At 37.4% G+C, this 20,586-nt stretch overlaps 1 protein-coding gene across 1 annotated transcript; it reads right to left on the bottom strand.

The window, feature by feature from the left end:
• Window positions 1–3,170: 3,170 nt before the first annotated feature.
• Window positions 3,171–16,548, bottom strand: LOC127840805 (uncharacterized). Its single transcript, XM_052369217.1, has 11 exons — window positions 16,529–16,548; window positions 14,166–14,285; window positions 12,216–12,348; window positions 10,777–11,008; window positions 9,993–10,202; window positions 9,670–9,756; window positions 9,137–9,196; window positions 8,822–8,844; window positions 7,269–7,356; window positions 6,546–6,758; window positions 3,171–5,883 (listed from the first exon to the last, which is right to left on the bottom strand). Exons 3-11 carry the CDS (start codon window positions 12,290–12,292, stop codon window positions 5,803–5,805), a joined length of 1,071 nt encoding a protein of 356 aa, XP_052225177.1. The 5' UTR covers window positions 12,293–12,348; window positions 14,166–14,285; window positions 16,529–16,548; the 3' UTR covers window positions 3,171–5,802.
• Window positions 16,549–20,586: the final 4,038 nt, after the last annotated feature.

Genomic DNA, 20,586 nt, shown 5'->3' with positions numbered 1-20,586 from the left:
AAAAGTACCGAACACCAACGTACAACGTACAACGATGAAAAAGTAGGGCACATCCTCAGAATCATGTGGCAAAACTTCAGGTTCTGGCAGGTTAAGGTCTCCGTTCTCAGCTGCTGCCTTCAGGTCGGAATCGTTCCACAACTGTGCATCGGATGCAGCAACACGGCCTCCAATGTCAGCCCAGACGAACTTGTACTCAGAATCCTACAGGGCTAGCAGGACAACGGTTAAGTACTTCTTGTAATTAAAATACGTAGACCCGGATCTTGGTGGACATTTGCAAGCAATATGTTCGCCATCAATAGCACCAAGAGTATGGGGGATATTCCAGCTGTCCCTGAAGCCGTCCGCTATTCGCGTGCAATCGGCAGCTGTTGTTGGCAACGACATCACCTCGTCAGCATACTCATCTATGACTGCTCTACATACCTGACGCGTAAAAGATAACAGTATAATAAGCTCGCGTGGATTATAAGTGTATGACACATGTAGTAGATAATCCATGACTTTTAGCGAGTGGATGATAAAGTAAAAATATACTACTTCATAAAATGTTCTTATAACTGTGTGCATTTCAAGATATGCGCACAAGACAGTACTAATTACATTATACAATTTAGAAGGTTAGTGTTGTAATGCGCGCCCTCATCTATTTGCCTTTTATCCTATACCAATAACTTAACACAATGCAATTCATATAAACTGATGCTAGACGTAGACATTAAAATATATAAAAATATTAAAATGACTAACAGAAGCCTTTTTTAAATTTATTTTAACACTATAGTAAATTAAGCGGTACTTATTTTTAGCACGAGAAGAGAAATAGTGTTGTGGGGTACCCTCCAGCCGAATCGCATATCACGGTACTTTGAACCAGACACAAGATGCCGCAGCGCAATTGATAGCTTCATCCCTGGTTCAATTGGACGTCTGTAGTTGTTGCGCTGTTTCGTTATCCTTTGGCTCACTCGTGCGAGAATCTCATCAAACATCTCGGTTGGCACTCTCATGAAGTTGACAGATGCGAAATGGATCTCTTGAACAATGCTATACAAACTACCGGTACATGTACCGCTTGTAATTGGTATATCACGTGTGTTATGTATCTTGAACACGGGTATACAAACTACTGGTGCACGTGGCGCTTGTCATTAATATCACGCAGGCGACATGGATCTCTTGAGCATGCGTATGTCAACTTACGGTACACGTGACGCTTGCCATTAATATCACGCAGGCGACATGGATCTCTTGAGCATTCGTGTGTCAACTAACGGTACACGTGACGCTTGCCATGAACATCACTCAGGCGACATGGATCTCTTGATAATGCGTATGTCAACTACCCCTACACATGAAGATTGCCATTAATATCACGCAGGCGACATCGATCTCATTAACATGCGTATGTCAACTAACGGTACACGTGACGCTTTATATTAATATCACGTATGTGACATGGATGTCTTGAACAAGGGTACGCCAACTAAAGATATACGTGACGCTTGATATTACTATCACACAGGCGACATGGATCTCTTGAACATGGTAACACCAACTACCGGTACACGTGACGCTTGATATATCGCGTATGTGATATGGATTTCTTGAACAAAGGTACGCCAACTAAAGGTACACGTGGCGCTTGACATTTCTATCACACAGGCGACACCGATCTCTTGAACAAGGCTATATATGTACCGCTTGTAATTGATATAACACGTGTGTTATGTATCTTGAACACGGGTATACAAACTACTGGTACACGTGGCGCTTGTCATTAATATCACGCAGGCGACATGGATTTCTTGGGCATGCGTATGTCAACTAACGGTACACGTGACGCTTGCCATTAAAGGGATCTTTTCACGCTTTGGTAAATTGACAAAATTGAAAAAAGTTGTTTCAGATTCGCAAATTTTCGTTTTAGTTATGATATTTGTGAGGAAACAGTAATACTGAACATTTACCATGGTCTAATATAGCCATTATATGCATCTTTTGACGATTTTAAAACCTAAAAATTATAAAGCGTTGCAACGCGAAACGATTGAATAATTTGGAGAGTTCTGTTTTTGTCGATAAATTTGGCGAAACTACGAAGATTGCTTATATAAGGTATAAAATACTTTACGAATATGTACTCGGCGGAATAGCTCAGTAGGCTAAAGCGTTTTTACTTCAGGACTCCAGGGGTCACTGGTTCGAAACCTGGTCCGGGCAATGTTCTTTTCCTTTTTTAAATTTTATTCTTGATTTTTTACTGGAGCTTTTACGATCCAATGTTTACATTTATCGATATAAAGCATTTAATGAATACGTAAAAAAATGCCGAAATCTGTGAAAAGGCCCCTTTAATATCACGCATGCAACATGGATCTCTTGAGCATGCGTATGTCAACTAACGGTACACGTGACGCTTGCCATGAACATCACGCAGGCGACATGGATCTCTTGTGCATGCGTATGTCAACTATCGGTACACTTGACGCTTGTCATGAACATCACGCAGGCGACATGGATCTCTTGAGCATGCGTATGTCAACTAACGGTACACGTGACGCTTGCCATGAACATCACTCAGGCGACATGGATCTCTTGGGCATGCGTATGTCAACCGCCGTTACAAGTGACGCTCGTCATTTATATCAAAGTACTAGTACATGTACCGCTTGTAATTGATATCACACGTGCGTTATGTATCTTGAACATGGGTATACAAACTACTGGTACACGTGGCGCTTGTTATGTCACGCATGCGACATGGATCTCTTGAATATGCGTATATAAACCACCGATACACGTGACGCTTGAATGATATCACGCATGCGACATTGTTCACTTGAACATGACTATGCCAACTAAGGTACAATTGTCTCTTGTAATAGATATTACTTGAACATGGGTATGCGAACTATCGATGTACGTGCCGCTTGTACTTGATATGGCACATGAATTTATGTAACATTTGTATGAAACTACCGGTAAATGTACCGCTTGTAATCGTGTCACCAGTTATAACAATGTTTAACCGTATAGTAAATCTCATTGTCATTTTTAAAACCTAGATATGCCCGATACACCAGTCACTCGTGTCAACCTGTTCACTTGAAGGAAAGTTGTAATTTGTATTGATATGGCTCCTTTGAGGTAAGAATAATAACACATTGTATGCATAATAGTTATATTGATCAAAAAGTGAAACAACATGATACCACCATACATCACATTACAAAAACTGTATACAAATACGAATATTTATTTGCAGTCAGGCCACAGGGCCATAATACATAGTTTAATTTCATAATTATATAAAATAACCTGAATAGTTAAAGAAAACAAAGTCATATGATGCAACACGCATGCACTTTCGAAGAACAAATGCTGCTATACATTATAATACCACCAAAACAAGGATTACTTTATAATTAACTACCTATAACATGTAAGCATGCAAAATAGTAACATACTTATAAAGTAACCTAAGAATCAGTATTTTTTATCAGATATAAATAAACAATGCAATACAAGCATGCAGAATTAAAATGACAGCTAATTTGCATGATAATTACGTAGTTGTTATATATTAGCATGCACATACACACATTTTGCAATCAAAAATATGTGCTTGTCATTTTCATCGGCCATTAACATATTGAACAAACCAAAGTTTCCATTTCATTCAAACACAGCGGAATAAACAAATCATATCTGTGTTATATAATGGGCACTGCATAAACACAGGGTACTCATCTTCTACATTATAAACATGTCGCATAAGACAAAATTTACAGTATCTATGATCACGTATATAACATACAACAAGAATATCAGTGAAACTGATGGATGCTCCCCGATGATGCGCTATGTCAATCTATGTGTTAATAACCACCTTAAAAAATTCTATTATTAGCCTCGGTGACATTGACCCCAGTGACCTCAAACCTCATCAAAAGGAAGAGGTCATGCAAGGTACCTACGTGCCAAATATGAAAGAGATCGTTAAAGTATTGAATGTGCTATGAGAAACTGTGACAAAAGTGTGACGGAAAAATCTATTATTAGCCTTGGTGACCTTGACCCCAGTGACCTCATCAAAAGGTTAAGGTCCATGCAAGGTACCTACATGCCTAATATGAAAGAGATCGGTAAAGAATTGAAGGTGCTATGGGAAACTAGTGAGGAAGGACAAACTGGAAACTATATGCTCCGGCGAAATTGTATTTCGGGAGCATAACAATTAGGAAAAATATGAAAAATAACGAATTTCAAGAATAAATGCTACAACAGAATCAGGAACACTGATAATAAAATGGCTTTTGTAAGGTGCATGAAGACAGCGAAATGAATACTGCAAATCATACAAGTCACAGAACATATCATTGACAATTTTTCATAAATGATTCAGCTATAAAGGTGCCATGATGACACTATATCGCTCATCTGACTGTTGCTTTTGTCTATAAACTTGAACTCTCTTCCTGGCCATTTAAAAGAAGTGTTCACTATGAGCAAATAAGGACAAATTTGCCTGTGAGTTGGGTATAGCATATTTTGAAATTCACGAAGGAGGTCAACCAGACGATGTTTTATGCCAAATATATAAGCTTTCCTTTTGGTTGCCATTGCAACCAGATTTATGCATGGAATGCATTTCATTTAACAACTTTGAAAGAGGTTCATGAAAGAAAACTCGTGCCATGTTTCATTAAGATTGGCACAGAGGTTAGATGTTGTTTAAGTAAAAAATGTTGACCCATGACGGACCAAGACCATTCACAATAGCTCACCCTGAGCACTTTATGCTCAGTTGAGATATAAACACAAAACAATTATTGCATAATAATACATAGTATGTGTTTACTCGCTCAGTCTTTAAATAGAAAAAAGCATCAAAAGATGCAATAGTAAGTATTCAAAGTTCAGATGAACTTAAAATTATAGATCATTTAAGTATCACATTAAACTAACCCAGCTAAAGCAATTCTTATCTTTTTTCATATGATAACTTTTTCTTCTTATTCCATTCATTTAAAAAGAATTGTAGGTAAAAGCAAAAGTGTGACTGTGACATCTGACGGGCCAACCTTTTAATGCACTGTATAAAGCTGTTGAATTGTTCACATATTTCAGATTTTACAGATTCAAAGCCTTGAAGTCTGCTAGCTGTAAAAGCACTAGAACATTTGTGGGAGTAGCCATGGAAAATGTCATGAAAAAAAAGTTCATTTTTATAGTATCCACTTTCTCTGTTTAGGCAATATTCTTGTAAATTACATGCAAAGTCATAAAACACGTCTTGTGGAGGGGTTTCTAAATAGCTATAGAGTGATAATGCGGGATCTTTTCTTCCTTCTGCCCCAGTCATGTGGAAACCATAGCAATGTCCATGGTCTGCACAGAACCAAAGAAATAATGTTGATGTTCCTCGAGCAGAAGTTTCAACTTTAGAATAATCTATTTTCATGTTTGAAGCCCAACTGAACCAAAAATTAAAAAAAAATGTTTGATCCATAAACCTAGCCTTATTGTGGCGAGTTTTATACATCTCATTTTTAAACTGGCAGTAAGAGGAAAAAGTGCAACTAGAATTCATAACCATAGATACAAATTCCCACCCTATTTCATCTCCTGCTGCTGTATCCCTACTTAACACATGTAAACAATCTAAGTCCCCTTCATCCCAAAGAATTCTGCATGGCTTACTAATTGAATTATAGCATTCACGTATATGAATGTCACATTTTACAGGTGCAAAATTTGTGTAAATATTTAATGTCCTTTGTCTTTCGTGTATGGTCAGTCCATTTTCACTGTAATTATCGTCATCTTCTCGCTTGAGCCAACCGCTTCCACAGGGACCGGTATTGTCTGGAATATCTGGAAATAATACAGGTCCTTTTAGGCAGCCATCTGAACATCGAACAAGGTTAGAATCATTCCACTGATCACGTTTTATGATATTTTTCCTTAACTCATTATTGTCTTTAAGTCTGGGAGAATGTTTACTTCTACACTTAAAATTCCAAAGTCCAGATTCCTCATTGAAGTTATTGTATGCAGCAGTACTTAATGTAACCGAAACAGGCATTTCATCATCAATTTTGTCATCAAATAACTGCTGTTCTTCATCATCATTGTTATCAATATTTGTATGAATTAAATCTTCCCACATGTGAGTATATGATTTAAATAAGTTTAAGTGCCTACAAACCTTCGAATTTAGTAAAGTACTTATATTTCTCTTATAACCAACCAGACAGGCCAAAAACAATATATTCCGATCATTTGATCTTGGGGCATACAAATAGAAAATGGTCAATATATAAGATAATAATTTCAAACTAGCACCTTCCTCAAATTACCCTAACCACACATATAATATATATATATATATATATATATATATATATATATATATATATATATATATATATATATATATATATATATTTATTTATAGAACATTAACAAGGTTAAAATTCCTCTGATTAAGGAACTTGCCCACTAATATTGTTTATTATAAGGCAGGAATATCTCACCGGTCCAGGGTTAAGTTCAACGTCATTTGAAAGAATAAGAAGAAGCTGTGAAGTGTCTACATCTTGTTGGGGCGTCTCGTCAGTGTCTCGTTGGAAAAAGAAGTGGGATGGCACATTGACTTTATCTTCATTTGCGGCGTTGTCATCTTGTTGGGGCGTCTCTTCAGTGTCTCGGTGGCAATGGATGTTGGATGGCACGTTGATTTCATCTTCCTATAATAGAATAACCCTTCCTTTAATACAATACTTACTAGACAAACAAGACTATTGCCAAGCAATGTATGTCCCCTACAGGTTCCACCATTATCAGATTTTTTTGGATTTTTTTTTCATTATATATATTTACAAATTACTACCGGTTATATAATTTGAAAAGCGTATACCTTTGAAGATGATTTGAAATAATGTGAATACATCCCTTTCATTAAATTCATTCTTTTTAATGAAAACATAAAATTTGTTTATAGCATTGTGCCATGCTATCAGATCAATTGGCATGCTACAAATATATTGTCATATAAACAGGGCAATCATTGTCTTTCATGCTTGAACCAATTACTATATTATGATACATACAAATAGGACACAGATGAATCAAACACACATTCTGCTGATTTATATTAAAATCAAAGTAATGAAAATACCTATGAAAGAAATATTTATGTAAATTGTCAAGATGGAAAGTGTTAAAAAGTATGGAGCATATCGTCATAAAATTAGTACCAAGCATAAGCCATTCAACTTGTATGCAGGCAGGAAAACAGCCACATCTTCAGTAATGTCAAGGTAAACAAATCCACTGCAGCATGACCTTTAATGCATGACGAAAAAACAGGATCATTAATGCAGTGTCTGTGAATGCATAATCATGTAAAATTAATATTCATTCAGGCTAAAAATTGCCATCCAGTAAAAAAGGGAAACTATGTCTGAACTATATTTTTGTTGTCCCGGACAATATTGGACGACCACTAATTCCAATGACCGTCAATATAAAACTAACAAAACGATTAAACCTATTTGACATGAAACTAACAAGAGAGTTACTGCAGTAATAGCATTCATGCAGCAAGTTTTAATATAAAACAAGAGCACCGCATAACGGGTGCCATGCTCGGCTGCAAAAGCTTGTCAGAGTGATCTTGATCTTTGACCTAGTGACCCAAAATGGGTGTGGTGTGTAGAACTCATCAAGGTGCATATACATATGAAGTTTCAAAGTTGAAGGTGGAAGCACTTTGATTTTAGAGCCAATGATAAGGTTTTAGCACGACGCCGGTGGACGACGAGCAGGCTATGACAATACCTCGGGTTTTCTCCGAAAACAGCCTCGCTAATAAATATTGTTGGGGTGTCTAAAAATAAAGCAACAATGAGTGCCTTATGTTGGCATATGTTTATGTTGTATGTAATTCCATTAAGAAAGGTGATTTTTATGAAACTACTTAAGAATGCATTACATTTATGTATATATAGGTAAACAACAGCTGTCACCATAGGATGACTTATGCCCCCTATAAACGCTTGATAGAAGTTATGAGCTTTTTTCGAAACTTAAACACAGATTTCGAAACCTAAACGCAGACCCTAAGTTCAAGGTCAAGGTCACAGGGGTCAAAATTTGTGTGCGCATGGAAAGGCTTTGTCAATATACACATGCATGCCAAATATGAAGTTGCTATCTGAAGCGACATAGAAGTTATGAGCATTTTTCGAAACCTAAACGTAAAGTGTGACAGACAGACTATATGCCCTCCTTCGGCGGCATAAAAAGATGTGCCAGAAATTAATGACTTCAAGGATATAATACATGTAAATGTTAACAAATAGATTTTTTTCAACGAAAGCAAAAACAACAAAACAAAATGCACCAAACAAGCTTCCTATTCCTTGATAACATGTATAAATCTGCATTTATTTACTGTGCTTTCCCTATCGGTATTTTATGGCTATTTATTTCACACATATTTCACTACCAGTAACATGATGATGAATAAAAACAAGAGCACCGCATAGCAGGTGCCAACGCTCGGCTGCAGGTGCAGTTTCTTTTTTTTAAGAGTTCACAGTGATCTTGACCTTTGACCTAGTGACACAAAAAAGGGTGTGGCATGTATAACTCATCAAGGTGCAGCTACATATAAAGTTTCAAAGTTATAGGATGAAGCACATTAAACATTGTGGCATTTCTTTGTTAACTGAAACAATTAACACATGCATGTACATGCAAACAAAAATTTCAACAATAACAAATGCACCAATCAAGCTTTATATACCTTGTGTGGCATTTCTTTGCCAACTGAAACAATTTACACATGCATGTACAGGCATGGCATAAGTGCAAAACCTCATCCACCAAAGTTGACTATTTTGAAAAATAACAACAATTATATAATAATATGCAGAAGACAACAGAAAGGAAAGATGTCCTCAAAATAATAACACTAATATGGTCTTTTACTTATATTTTACTTTCAAAATAGGTTTGGTTGTGGGTTTTTTTTCAACAAAAAAAAACTTGTTTTAAGAATTAGTAGGACATTTCCACAATGAAACAGTGAGGGTTATCTGAAATTAACAGTATTTTTTACCTTCTTTCCATATCTTTTGACATTTCTGGTTGCAGACCTCTTAGCTCTGGCTGTGACAACCTGAGAATGAATTGTGTGTGTGAAAATATGGAAAACAAAATTATATAAACTAACTAGTTTATTTTTTATACAATTACAGAATGTTATGTTCTGATATAACTGAATGGTTATGACATCAACTCTATGGTCTGGCTTTCACACAAAGACATCTGTTGAACTTTTTATGTTTACCACTTAATGACAAACAATGCTCTTTGATGATTAAAGGCATTGCTTTAAAAGTATAGGACCTGCAGTCCAACTATTGCCTTACAGCTACCAATAATGAAGGGCATTATGGTGCTGATCAGAGGCAAAAAGGCGAGGCTAAAAAAGAGACATGACAGGGTGCCCAGCTTTACGGCTCTAGACATAACATTAATTTATAGGCTGTAACAAGCCATATGAGCAATCAATACTGGATTGCAATCACTTTATAAATGTTCATTAAGAATGATGAAATATCTGTACGATTAAATGCATAGAAAAGTTACCGTTATTTTATGTGTCTGAGGCTTAATGTCCCTGGGAACTGGTACTTCACTTGCATCCACCTTGTCTTGAATCTCTGGTTGAGCTCCCTACAATTTATTTAACCATAATACAGGTATTATACTTTTTTTAAACGGCTTATTTTAATAAAAAATATAAACATTACAGCAAAATCAAATTGTTATGAATATTTGTAGGTGGAAGCGCTTTGATTTTAGAGTCAATGTTAAGGTTTTAGCCTGACGCAGAATTGCAGTTTTGTGCATAAATCACATTTGCTTATGGCTCATAAATGCAGTCCACTTTGTTGTAGCACTAAACTCACAGTCTGCACAATATCCGAAAAGAGTGCTATGGTGCTGTCATGCTCCTGAACCGGTACTTCCGTGGCTGAGAGAGCTGGCCATTCTGTAGGATCTTGAACAGCAGCCTCCACACACAGCTGGTTTGGCAGGTCGTCATGTATGGATGCTAAACACCTCCTAGCCCCTTCAGCACTCAGATGTAGTCCATTATGGGACAAGTACAGGGACTTCTTAAAATTAAATTTTGATTATTGATAGTTACCGTACTAATTTGTTTTAAACATAACTAAGATATTAAAGCAGCAAATTAAATGAACTGGTTTCCCTCAACGAATGAAAAAATATTTTAGTTTCAATCAATTAGAGTGTACAACTCTGAACTGACCAAAATGATCATCCTGACAAAACTTATACAAGAACTTCTAAAAAAATGATAATACATTTCATTAACTTCCATATTACAGCACAGGCAGATATCTTTAATTATGGGGCTTTACTTCTAGAGCTGAAACCAACAAAACGTGCAAGTGTACCACCACAAAGTAATACATCTATTTTAAAATTCATGATATTTCATGTAAAAGTTATTAAGAAACCAGTAATTGCAACAAAACTGCTCAATGAGTCAATTTTCACCAATTAAGGAGGCATATCTCTTGACCAAAGAAGGATGTCTGAACAGAATTTGGGATTGGTCCACCGCAGTATAATGATGCATATATTTATTTTAAGTTTCATGATGATGAAATTCCATGCAACAGTTGCTGAGAAACTTCCTATTTCACTCTAGATCTTTCCCTATACCTGTTTAGTTGCTGCATAGTCCATGTATCTCACAGAAGGCACATGGTGACTCAGTTCCCACAGCATGCTGTTTGCGCTCCTTATCCACTGGCAGTAGTTCCTCAACTGTGCCCCTGAGAGTGGCCATCGGGGAAACATTCTCACATCAAAATCACGTGGAAGAATCACGCAAAGCACCACGTGTATTTCAGTGCACACACTGAATACAACATCAAGGATCTCAGTCACACAACTAAAAATAACAAGCAAATTCATTGAATTGATATACCCTGCCAATATGCTTCTGGACAAAAAAGTGTTATATTTGACACTAAAGAAGCATTTTTTAAGAAACAAAGGGCCATAACTCTGCTATTAACAGATGGTGTACGATGCCATTTGGCCTGCAGCATCCTCTTATCCATATATATACTCATACCAAGTTTCAATGAAATCCGCCAAAGCACTTCCAAGATATGGCTCTGGACACAAAAGTGCTGGACGGACAGATGGAAAGACAGACGGACAGACAACCCCAAAACAATATCCATCCTCCTATGGCAAGGGATAATAAGGTAATGGTATTAGTTGCTCATTGTATTATCTTCCCATCACAAACAATTATTAAATAGAGATGTGTTCGTCAGAAACACAATGCCCCATATTGCGCCGCTTTGTATTTATTTTTTTACCTTTGACCTTGAAGGATGACCTTGAACCTCCACCACTCAAAATGTGCAGCTTCATGAGATACACGTGCACACCAAATATCAAGTTGCTATCTTCAATATTGAAAAAGTTATGGCCAATGTTAAAGTTTTCAGACGGACAGACGCCATATATTTGACATTTGACCTTGAAGGATGACCTTTCACCAATTAAAAATGTTCAGCTCCATGAGGTACACACGCATGCCAAATATCAAGTTTCTATCTTTAATAATGCAAAAGTTATGGCCAACGTTGAAGTTTTTTTTCCCGACGGACGGACAGACTGACACACATACTGACTGACGGACAGTTCAACTTCTATGTGCAACCCTACCGGGGGCATAAAAAGTTACAAACAACTACAAAAATATTTGAGAAACTAACTTATTTTATTTCATTAAAATGCCAATCCAAAAAAATCTAATAAGAAAGTGATACTAAGTTGATCAAGCTCATTTTTATTCATGCTGCTAAGCTGTTCAGTGGCGGATCCAGGGTTTCTAGTTAGGGGGTTGGTGTGGACATTCAATAACACAGGCCAATGTAAAAGCATAATGGTGTAGTGGATGTGGTGTCCGCCTAGTGATAGGGAGTTAGGAGGTTCTCATTATCTTCTCCATAAACACCAAGTTCTGGTTCTTCCCAGGAACAGACTCGAGTGTCTCAATAAGCATAGTGCGTTCCCTGCAATAAAGCTAAGGTAAAAAGGTTAAATAAAAACTAAAACTGAAAAATTACTGTTCAACATACCGGTAGAAATTGCTATCCTTGCAGCAAACATCGTTAGAGCCAAGATGCAGGTACAATATGTCGTAACAACCTGACATCAGCTCTTGATGCAGCAGCTTTCTAAAGCCCTTCCGGTCAGACACATACTTTGCACCTGCATAGTAAAATAAGATCTTCCATTTGGAATTGGTTTTCATTTGCAATAATTTTTCTTGAGTTGTCATTTGTTATTGAATATTATGAAAAATAGTCATCATTGCTATGTTCGAGACAAGCAAGCTTATCTTTGTTAATATTTATCTCACTTGTTCTATGTTGCGTCAAATTTCTGGATTTGCAATCTTTTTCCCCATTTTGGTTACAGCAGGAAGGGTATTTTGCTTGATTCCATAATACATGTTTTATCAGTGTAATAATATACATGACGTGTACATGTAAATACCATGAAACTGTTAGGGTAAAATATCTTTTTGGGTATTGAAGCAATATTCAGTGGAGTTTTAAGCATTTCTTTAAAAACAAGAGATGCGTTTGTTGGAAACACAATGCCCCCTATTGCACCGCTTTGAAGCCATGTACATGTATTCAAACTTTGACCTTGAAGGATGACCTTGACCTTTTACCACTCAAAAATGTGCAGCTCCATGAGATACACATGCATGCCAAATATCTAGTTGCTATCTTCAATATTACAAATTTTGACCTTTGACCTTGAAGGATGACCTTGACCTTTCATCACTCAAAATGTGCAGCTCCATGAGATATACATGCATGCCAAATATCAAGTTGCTATCTTCAATATTTAAAAAGTTATGGCCAATGTTAAAATTTTCAGACGGACGGAATATTTGACATTTGACCTTGAAGAATGACCTTGATTTTCACCTTTTACCACTCAAAATATTCAGCTCCAAGAGATACACATGCATAAAAAAAAAATCAAGTTGCTATCTTCAATATTTAAAAAGTTATGGCCAATGTTAAAGTTTTCGGACGGACGGAATATTTGACATTTGACCTTGAAGAATGACCTTGACCTTCACCTTTCATCACTCAAAATGTTCAGCTCCAGGAGATACCCATGCATGCCAAATATCAAGTTGCTATCATCAATAGTGAACAAGTTATGGCCAATGTTAAAGTTTTCGGATGGACGGACAGACGCCATATATTAGACATTTGACCTTCACCTTTCACCACTCAAAATGTTCAGCCTCAGGAGATACACATACATGCCAAATATCAAATTGCTATCGTCAATAGTGAAAAAGTTATGACCAATGTTAGTTTTCGGACGGATGGACATATGCCATATATTAGACCTTTGACCTTGAAGGATGACCTTGACCTTCACCTTTCACCACTCAAAATGTGCAGCTCAATGAGATGCACATGCATGCCAAATATAACGGTGCTATGTTAAATATTGAAAAAGTTATGACCATTAAAGTGTTCGGACGGACGGACAGACTGACAGTTCAACTGCTATATGCCACCCTACCGGGGGCATAAAAACAATTATTTGGTACACAAAGCTTCAAATAAATATTAAAATTAGCAACCTTTTTTCCAAAGGCAGCAACAAACACTGCAGGGCTAGATTGAACTTTACCGGTACGCAGTTGTTTACAACCATCGACAAAGCGGGGGTTTGGGGGCAGTAGCCCCCGATACTAAAGAAATATATAGGATAAAAGGATAATAAGGTGTTGCGTAAGTTGTTATGTGTTAGGTGTTAAGGGTTAGAGTACGCTGTTTGATGTTAAGTGTTGCGTACCGGTAAAGTTCAATCGTCCCCACTGCAGTATAAGACAGTAGCTAAAATAATTATGCCAACGCAAAAATCATCAAAAGATTATGGCGGCAATTTATATAGACTATTTAAGACAGTAAAAGGGGTAATATAAAGCAGCATGCCACAGAAACATGTTGGGTCTCACACTCAACTATAAACAGTTAAAAATTATTCACCAGATACGGGCAGAAAGTCAATCCTTGCATTTGGAGGACATGCAGACTTCAAACGATGGACATTGGAATCCCCGGCAATAAGAACACGAACATCGCTGCTGCACCAGACATGTTCTTCACCTGAAACAGAATAAACGGCTCTAGGAGAAGTGCCCCCCGGAGAACTGCCCCCCCCCCCAAAGATTTTTCACTGGGCGGAGAACTGCCCCCTCACTCTTTTTTTATAGGGCGGAGAACTGCCCCCCTGCTGATTAATAAGGGGCGGAGAACTGCCCCCCTGTCAGAATTGATGACCCGGAGAAGTGCCCCCTAATTAAAGAAATTTCGCGGCTATATATAAAACGAGTATTATAATGACAATAACGCCAGTAACTTTCTTGCTATTATGTCTGGAAATTGAGTGAAATTTCAAAAGTAATATAAAGTTGTACAAGTATTAAAGTTATAAAACGGCAAAAAAATACCTGCCTCGGCATGGACGTCGCCATCTTGATAATCACGTGATTTTCGTCTATGTTAACAAAGAAAAACAAATCACTTTTTGCTAATAAAAAGTTTTCGCGGCTGAATTATTTGATATTTTCCCCGTAATCAAAACAAACAATTAGCATGCAATTTAATCCATCCGTATGCAAGCTGAAAACAATAATTTATTTGTTTGTTTTCGCCAATTACGGATTTGGACGGTTCAATATAATAAACCCGTATGCCGCTTTATTCAAAGCTAACAAGTTCTTAACAATTAAGGTCGGTCCGGTCTACCAATTAAAAGATCGCGGTGCTTATCGTTAACGGTAACAAGTTCTCTGCCTGCCTAATTAGCTGCTAATTAAAGCAACTGTTACCGATTTTGTTTGTTTGGCATGTCGACATGATCTGCTCAAAATGCTAACTGTTGCAGATTGTATGTATGTATGAATGTATGTTTTGAACGTTTATGTAAGCATGTATATATTTTTTAATGTATGTCTGAATGTATGTATGTATGATTGTAACTGTGAATGTATGTATGCATGTAATGTGTGTATTTATGTATGTTATTTTGTATTTCACATGAATTAACTAAACAACATAAATAAATTGATTATTAATTCGACTTCACTTTACTTTTTTCTTCAAGTCAGCTAAATTATTGCCTTTGCTTTGCCTATTAATTTACTTTTTTATACGTTTAGTTACGTTTTTTTTCTCCATGGGTCAATACTATCTTTATAATGTAAATTAATTCCGATGTAACTTTTCCTCCATAAGTACTGAGTTGCACGTCTATATATAGTTGCGACACATGGCCAGTATTAACATGCACGCGTTTCCTGTGTGGATCTCGACTATGTTTCGCGCTCTTATTAAAACACGACTTTTACATGGCATTCATGTATAGTGAGTGGTGAAGATGCGTACCAAGGGCCTTAAACAGTATTATCACATGCCTCTAGACAATTTGTGTTATTCAGTTCGATAAATGGCAATATACTTGTACTTAAATTAATTTGTTACCGGATAAAATGTGTACGCCGATAACGTAAAATTACCCGTAAGTATTGTTTTCACTACGTAACTAATATGACACCGGGGGGGGGGGGGCAGTTCTCCGCCCCTACAGATTTGATGGGGGGGGGGCAGATATCCGCCTACTAAATTCTGACAGGGGGGGGCAGTTCTCCGCCCCAACCGATTTGCTGGGGGGGGGCACCTCTCCGCCACCTTTAAAATAAGGGGGCAGTTCTCCGGATTCCAGAATAAACAAAAGGCTTCCCGAATCAAATCAAATCAAAATTTATTTATTGTCGGTATGAGGATAACAAAGGACATCGTTCCACGAACCCTGGGGAAGTTTAAAAACTCAAAATACAACACGACAACAAACAAACGCCCGAATTCAAATACAATCCGAACCTGGATTTTCCAAACAAGTTTAACAACGTCAGTTTTTAAATAGGTAACGTCGCGAAATCAAATTACAAATTCTAAACGAGCACTTTCAAACGATTAAATGTCACGCAACGCGGTTCTCTTAAACTGCAACGTAGTCTCTGGTCAACAACAGCTGTTTTATAGTATGTAAGCTTTGGTCAGTATAAAATACTGTCGAGAATAAAATTCTCTGGACTCTCTGAAAACCCTTGTTAAACAAGTTCAAATCAGAAAGGGAGATCACCACCACTTACTATAGCCTATCCTCTCCCCTGATTCAAGATCAGTGTTCTGATTGGCCAAAATGATTTGGGCGACCGTGGACCAACAGGCCTCTGTTAATGGAATTAAAAAAAAATCTGTCTTAATAGAATTCTGCGAAACTGATCAAATATGTTCATCTACGTATTGTCATCATAAAACATAAACAAAAAAGGGGGTCACCGCACTTGTAACAGATATTTTTTGTTTTAACTTTCCCCACCGTCAACGTCTGATGTTGCGGCAGTTTATTTTAGGTTATATTACACTAATTCCGATTCCCATAGGGTCCCATTATAAAACTGACAACTTTCACAGCATTTTTCTTGCCTTTCCGACGTATCAATTTTTCCGAACCTGGTATCATTTTAAAGATGGATCTGTCATCTTCCAATAATTGCAATCAAAAACATACCGTCTCGCAACTTCTAAGAAAGTAAATCGCTATCGAATGAACCCACCGTAGAAAAACGTGTTTCGGAATCCTAATTTCGACAAAAGCCCCACACAATAGAAAACACACCCTCAAAAGTTCATCTTTTAAGTTAGCTTCCAATCCAAGGCATCAAAGTACTCCAGACACATACAGGATATTACAAATAACCACAAAAGTCATGTCTCACATTGTTAAATGGCTTATATTCAAGAAGAGAAAAGGAACTCTTTAGAAATAGGCACTACTTTCGAATGGACCACGGAGGGATACACAATGATTTAGTGTAATGTAACCTTTAGTGATAACACAAATATTGAGTTGTGATAATCGCATCATCGGTGTTGCTATCATTATATCCTTGGTTAAATAAACTGCCGCAACACCCCTTAAATTAATCAAAAATAATATTTATCATGGTATTGTTGAAAACACATTAAGAATCTATAATTGACATACCATAATTGTATCGCTGAATATCTTCATTTAACATATTTCTGGGGTAAAGAAAGTTACAGTTCACCTAGTTTACTCGATAGCGTCTATATTATATAACGATTATTTTACTGGACGCGAACTGACCCTGATACCTTGCGGGTTGGAATGCAATGCATTAAAGTGAGGCCACGCTTCCACTGCTGGAACGACGGCTGGTTTAAAACTTAATACTTTTACATGTTAAATTTTCAATTTCGAAAACAATTTAAAATGGTTTGGCCAAAACGAATATCAGGATAGGGAAAACGATACTTTTATGAACTAAAATATACTAATACACATACAGGAATATGGAAGTAATTACTAAATATGAGAACATAGCCTTTAAGTACAAACGCTATTGCGCATGCAATCCTCTGAAAATACAACCCATAGGCGGATCCAGGGAGGCGGGCGCGGCGTACGCCCCCCCCCCTAAAATCTCCAAATAAAGTAAATTCATTTGATGTTTTACACTTAACTAGATCTAAATCACCTATTGAAACTTGTCAAAGCCTTCATAAATCACTAAAATCGTGGAGCTTCCGGGGGGCTTTGCCCCCCTGGACCCCAAAAACTATAAACTATGCACTTTTTTTGGCATTATAAGAAGGTACTTTGATGAAACTATATAAGGAGTGACATGCTCGAGAAGTGGTTGTCAAAGCCTTCAAAATCACTAAAATCGTGAAGCTTCCGGGGAGCTTCGCCCCTCTAGACCCCCTAGACGATAAACTATTCATTTTTGGGCATTATACGAAGGTACCTTGATGAAAGTATATAAGGCGTGACATGCTCGAGAAGTGGTTGTCAAAGCCTTCAAAATCACTAAAATCGTGAAGCTTCCGGGGGGCTTCGCCTCCCTGGACCCCCTAAACGACAAACTATGCATTTGTTTGGCATTAAAAGAAGGTACTTTGATGAAAGTATATAAGGCGTGACATGCTCGAAAAGTGGTTGTCAAAGCCTTCAAAATCATTAAAATCGTGAAGCTTCCGGGGGGCTTCGCCCTTTGGACCCCCTAAACGACAAACAATGCACTTTTTTGGTATTAAAAGAAAGTACTTTGATGAAAGTATAAGGCGTGACATGCTCGAGAAGTGGTTGTCAAAGCCTTCGAAGTCACTAAAATCGTGAAGCTTACGGTGGGCATCGCCCTCTGGACCCCCTAGCAGAGCTTTGCCCTGCACCCGCCAGGGGCCCTAGCGCCTAGCGGCCCCCTTGATCCCCAGCAAATCTTTCAATATTTCCCCCCCCCCCCCCTAACCAGAAATCCTGGAACCGCCCCTGATCGCCCCCCTGGACCCCCTAGCAGAGCTTTGCCCTGCACCCGCCAGGGGCCTTAGCGGCACCCTTGATCCCCAGCCAATCTTTCAATATCCCCCCCAAAACCAGAAATCCTGGATCCGCCCCTATTTTAACCCCCCCCCCCACACACACATTAAGAGACGATATTTTTAGTATATTTTTTTACTGCACTAGTAGTAGTAGTAGTAGTAGTAGGAGTAGTAGTAGTAGTAGTAGTAGTAGTAGTAGTAGTAGTAGTAGTAGTAGTAGTAGTAGTAGTAGTAGTAGTATTAGTAGTAGTAGTAGATGTAGTAGTAGTAGTAGTAGTAGTAGTAGTAGTAGTAGTAGTAGTAGTAGTAGTAGTAGTAGTAGTAGTAGTAGTACCGGTAGTAGTAGCAGTAGGAGTAGTAGTAGTAGTAGTAGTAGTAGTAGTAGTAGTAGTAGTAGTAGTAGTAGTAGTAGTAGTAGTAGTAGTAGTAGTAGTAGCTAGTAGTAGTAGTCGTAGTAGTAGTAATAGTAATAGTAGTAGTAGTAGTAGTAGTAGTAGTAGTAGTAGTAGTAGTAGTAGTAGTAGTAGTAGTAGTAGTAGTAATAGCAGCAACAACAGCAGCAGTAGTAGTAGTAGTAGTAATAGTAGTACTAATAGTAGTATGTTATTTTATATCAGAGCATTGCTGTTTGTTTTGTTTGTATCAGAGTTTATTTACAGGTCCTACTAGCCTCTCCACGAGGTCTTTGCAGCCCGACCTGATAAGAGCATTGCCTGCTTTGACCACCTATATATATGCGTACAGAAAAATATTTACACATGTTACGCAAAATTTGATTGGCTGACCAACTCGGATTCTCGAAATAGCGAAAATTCTCTCCTCTTTTGTTTAATGCACTCTGCCTTTATTTACTGCACCGCTCTTTTTTTAAATTGCACTCCGCTTTTATTTACTTTTGCACTCCTCTTTTGTTTATCTCGTGGCCACGGGATAGAAACAAGAGGAGAGCAATTTAAACAAGAAATATCTTTAAAAAAGATATACGGCGTTGATTGTGGTTGGAGTTTATGGAAGGTAAAGATTTAAATGAATGAGATCAAGGATAGCTTATATCTTTTTCTGTGCAGTTTTTATCTGCATCAAACGCAGTACGGGATGTTACGCGGAGTTTTCGCGGCTTATTTTACATTATTACATATTGCTGGTCATAAACCTATAGATACAAAACAGAAAACCAAAGTCAACCGGCCACACGCGAAGTCTCCGTACATATTTTAAATATGTATACGCGCGTTCTTCGAACAAACCTGTTTGAGTGGTTTATCGGGCATTGCTACGTGTATTTGATTCGATTATTAACAGTATCGAGAATCATCGCGCTCATACTTAATACATTAGTCAATATGCTGCAATAATACATTAGTAAATATGATGGAATAATTCTTGTTAATTAATTAAAAAAAATATTTATCATGGTATTGTTAAAAACACATTAAGAATCTATTATTGACATGCCATAAAATAATATCGCTGGATATCTTCATTTCACATCTTTCTGGTGGTAAAGAAAATTCCAGTTCACCTAGTTCACGCTATAGCGTTTTTATTATATAACTATTATGTTACTGACCGCGAACTCCGAACAGCACATAAGGTCTGACCTGTATATAAACTCTGACATTCAAACCGCGAACTGACCCTTATACCTCGCGGGTTGAAATGCAATACATTAAAGTAAGGCATCGCTTCCACTGCTCTTTATACTTTTACATATAACATGTTGACAGGAATATGGAAGTCAGTACTAAATATGAGAGCATGGCGTTTAAGTACACAACGTTCTCGCGTTGAAAATCCTCTGAAAATAAAAGGTGCACGCACAAACTGTATTGATGTCGAGATTGAGTGTAAAACTGTTCTATCTATTAAGCCTTTTTTTTAGAGATAAAACTGTTTCATGCTGAACACGCAGTAAAACAGTGTTACAAAGACGCGGACATGTTTCCAATGTTCTAGTGGTATTATCAAATCAGCCAATGCAGTCAATGAAGTGTATTCA

This window comes from Dreissena polymorpha, chromosome 8 (genome assembly GCF_020536995.1).
Source record: "Dreissena polymorpha isolate Duluth1 chromosome 8, UMN_Dpol_1.0, whole genome shotgun sequence".
In the NCBI taxonomy this organism is placed as follows: Eukaryota; Metazoa; Mollusca; class Bivalvia; order Myida; family Dreissenidae; genus Dreissena; species Dreissena polymorpha.
The sequence above is the reverse complement of the archived record's forward strand: the minus strand, read 5'-3'. Positions and strand labels throughout refer to the sequence as shown.

What these genes read in the sequence shown, in the direction of transcription:
- LOC127840805 (XM_052369217.1), bottom strand. Translation starts at nt 12,292, where the DNA reads ATGTCAGGTTGTTACGACATATTGTACCTGCATCTTGGCTCTAACGAT. An exon ending in GCAAAGAAATGCCACACAAG is followed by an intron (nt 7,357 to 8,821) that starts GTATATAAAGCT and finishes CATGCATTAAAG; the next exon opens with GTCATGCTGCAGTGGATTTG. An exon ending in TTGAACTTAACCCTGGACCG is followed by an intron (nt 5,884 to 6,545) that starts GTGAGATATTCC and finishes TATTATTTCCAG; the next exon opens with ATATTCCAGACAATACCGGT.